The following is a 2,079-nucleotide window of genomic DNA, read 5'->3' as shown; positions in this document are numbered from 1 at the left end:
CGCTGGTACCGCTGAATTATAATAAACTTGGAAGGACAACGCCAATCCTCTTCACTGGTTCAGCTACCTTGTCATTCGATCACCATAACTGAATGTCTCTAAAATAAAATCGAATAACATCATATATCTGTCCTTTTCTCTCATAAAGATCATACCTCACGACCTAGAAGTTCCTACATCCTCAGAGTACCAAGACATCCCATGCACTAAGTAATGTGCTATGGAAAAACGGCACACGGGTATGATTCTGTTTAATCCGCGTATCCGTGTCTTAAATCTTAACCGTCAAGAGCCAACGGCCATCCTGAGCAAATCAAGGCATGTTCATCCCAATAATTGTTGTGCTGACCAATCCTAACGAAAATCATCACATAGAAAATCTCCATAATCAATCAAGCTTACAATTATTAGCAAACAACACGCAAGCTCTGATGATCTGAACACTATAAATAGGGACGCCATTACCATTGCAAAGCACAAGACAAAAACCTTGAGGACTTGGCTGCCTTGCTACATTACTTGTTAGTAGGCGTACTCTGAAATTGAAATGGAGAGTCCCTCTCTGCTTCTTCTCATCACCTTGTTGGCCTTTGCATTCAAGGCCTCCGTTGCTCAATGGACGCCTGCATTTGCAACATTCTACGGCGGCAGCGACGCTTCGGACACCATGGGTAAGGTTTCTTTTGCAGCTGAGTTGCATGCATTATTTGGTTGTCGCACATTCTGGATCTTCTTTTACTAAGCGGATGCAACTTACACAAAAATGCAGGTGGTGCGTGCGGGTACGGGAACTTGTACAATGCTGGGTACGGGGTTAATTCAGCTGCTTTGAGCACGGCACTCTTCAACAACGGCGCGTCTTGCGGCATGTGCTTCACCATCACCTGTGACGCAAGCAAGACGCAGTCGTGCAAACAGGGCACATCCATCACCATCACGGCCACCAACTTCTGCCCGCCCAACTATGCCCTGGCCAGCGACAATGGCGGATGGTGCAACCCACCGCGGCAGCACTTTGACATGTCGCAGCCCACGTGGGAGACCATCGCCGTCTACCAAGCCGGCATTGTGCCGGTCAACTACAGGAGGGTTCCATGCCAAAGGAGTGGGGGCATGAGGTTCACCATCAACGGGAACGACTACTTTGAGCTCGTGACGGTGGCAAATGTCGGCGGCAGCGGCGTGGTGTCCCAAATGTGGATCAAGGGGTCCAAGACTGATTGGATGGTAATGAGCAGGAACTGGGGTGCCAGCTGGCAGAGCAATGCTTACCTCAATGGCCAGAGCCTGTCCTTTAAGGTACAGACCGACGATGGCCGAGTCGTCATGGCCGACAATGTTGCGCCATACAACTGGTGGTTCGGTGCCACCTACACTTCATGGCAGCAGTTCTAATATCTTGCTAGGTTGGTGTAGGTACTCATCTATGGGTACTCAAATAGTCAGGCCCGATGATTTCATCCGAGGCTGTATCTCTTCTTTTCTTTCTTTGTATCTCTGTTTTGCTTATCCAAGTTTGTGTACTTAGCTTTCATTAATTCTATTGTATCATAAGATCATCATATTATATGTGTGTGCCCAACATCTCAAGAGTAATTTATCTTCAATCAAATCTCTAGTGTTTAATACGAGGTCGCCTATTTGTGCCTAAATTTCAGTCGATTTTCTTCACTTTTGGGTTGAAATCCAATGAACGGGACATCTTCCTCCTCTTCCTTCTTCCTGCTCTAACCAATGACGCACTTGTATGTATCGCCAACCAACCGCATGTACCTACCAACCGTGGTCGGTGGCGCTATCGTTCTCACCTTGTCGCCCCTGGCCATCTCTCTAAACCCTGCCACGATTCTATCGCCGGGGACCTCCCTAAACTACTCACCAAACCATCAAGGGGATCCAATGCTCTGCGGCCAAGTGTGGTAGTGGTAGCAATGTGGATTAGGAGCACCATAGTCATGCTTGTTCACCGAACCGATTAACAAATCATGTGGTTGCTTTCTGACCCTCAATAGATCACAGTGTGCTTGCTATTCTAACAAGTGGTACCATAGTCGGGTGTGTGATTGATATTCTAAAAAT

General features: G+C 47.4%; 1 protein-coding gene across 1 annotated transcript; it reads left to right on the top strand.

Annotated features, from left to right (window-relative positions):
* Nucleotides 1-498: 498 nt before the first annotated feature.
* LOC119272154 (expansin-A8-like) lies at nucleotides 499-1,575 on the top strand. Its single transcript, XM_037553713.1, has 2 exons — nucleotides 499-671; nucleotides 770-1,575. Exons 1-2 carry the CDS (start codon nucleotides 548-550, stop codon nucleotides 1,393-1,395), a joined length of 750 nt encoding a protein of 249 aa, XP_037409610.1. The 5' UTR covers nucleotides 499-547; the 3' UTR covers nucleotides 1,396-1,575.
* The last annotated feature ends 504 nt before the right edge of the window (nucleotides 1,576-2,079 follow it).

The sequence above is a fragment of the Triticum dicoccoides genome, chromosome 3A (genome assembly GCF_002162155.2).
Source record: "Triticum dicoccoides isolate Atlit2015 ecotype Zavitan chromosome 3A, WEW_v2.0, whole genome shotgun sequence".
Lineage (NCBI taxonomy): Eukaryota > Viridiplantae > Streptophyta > Magnoliopsida > Poales > Poaceae > Triticum > Triticum dicoccoides.
The sequence above is the reverse complement of the archived record's forward strand: the minus strand, read 5'-3'. Positions and strand labels throughout refer to the sequence as shown.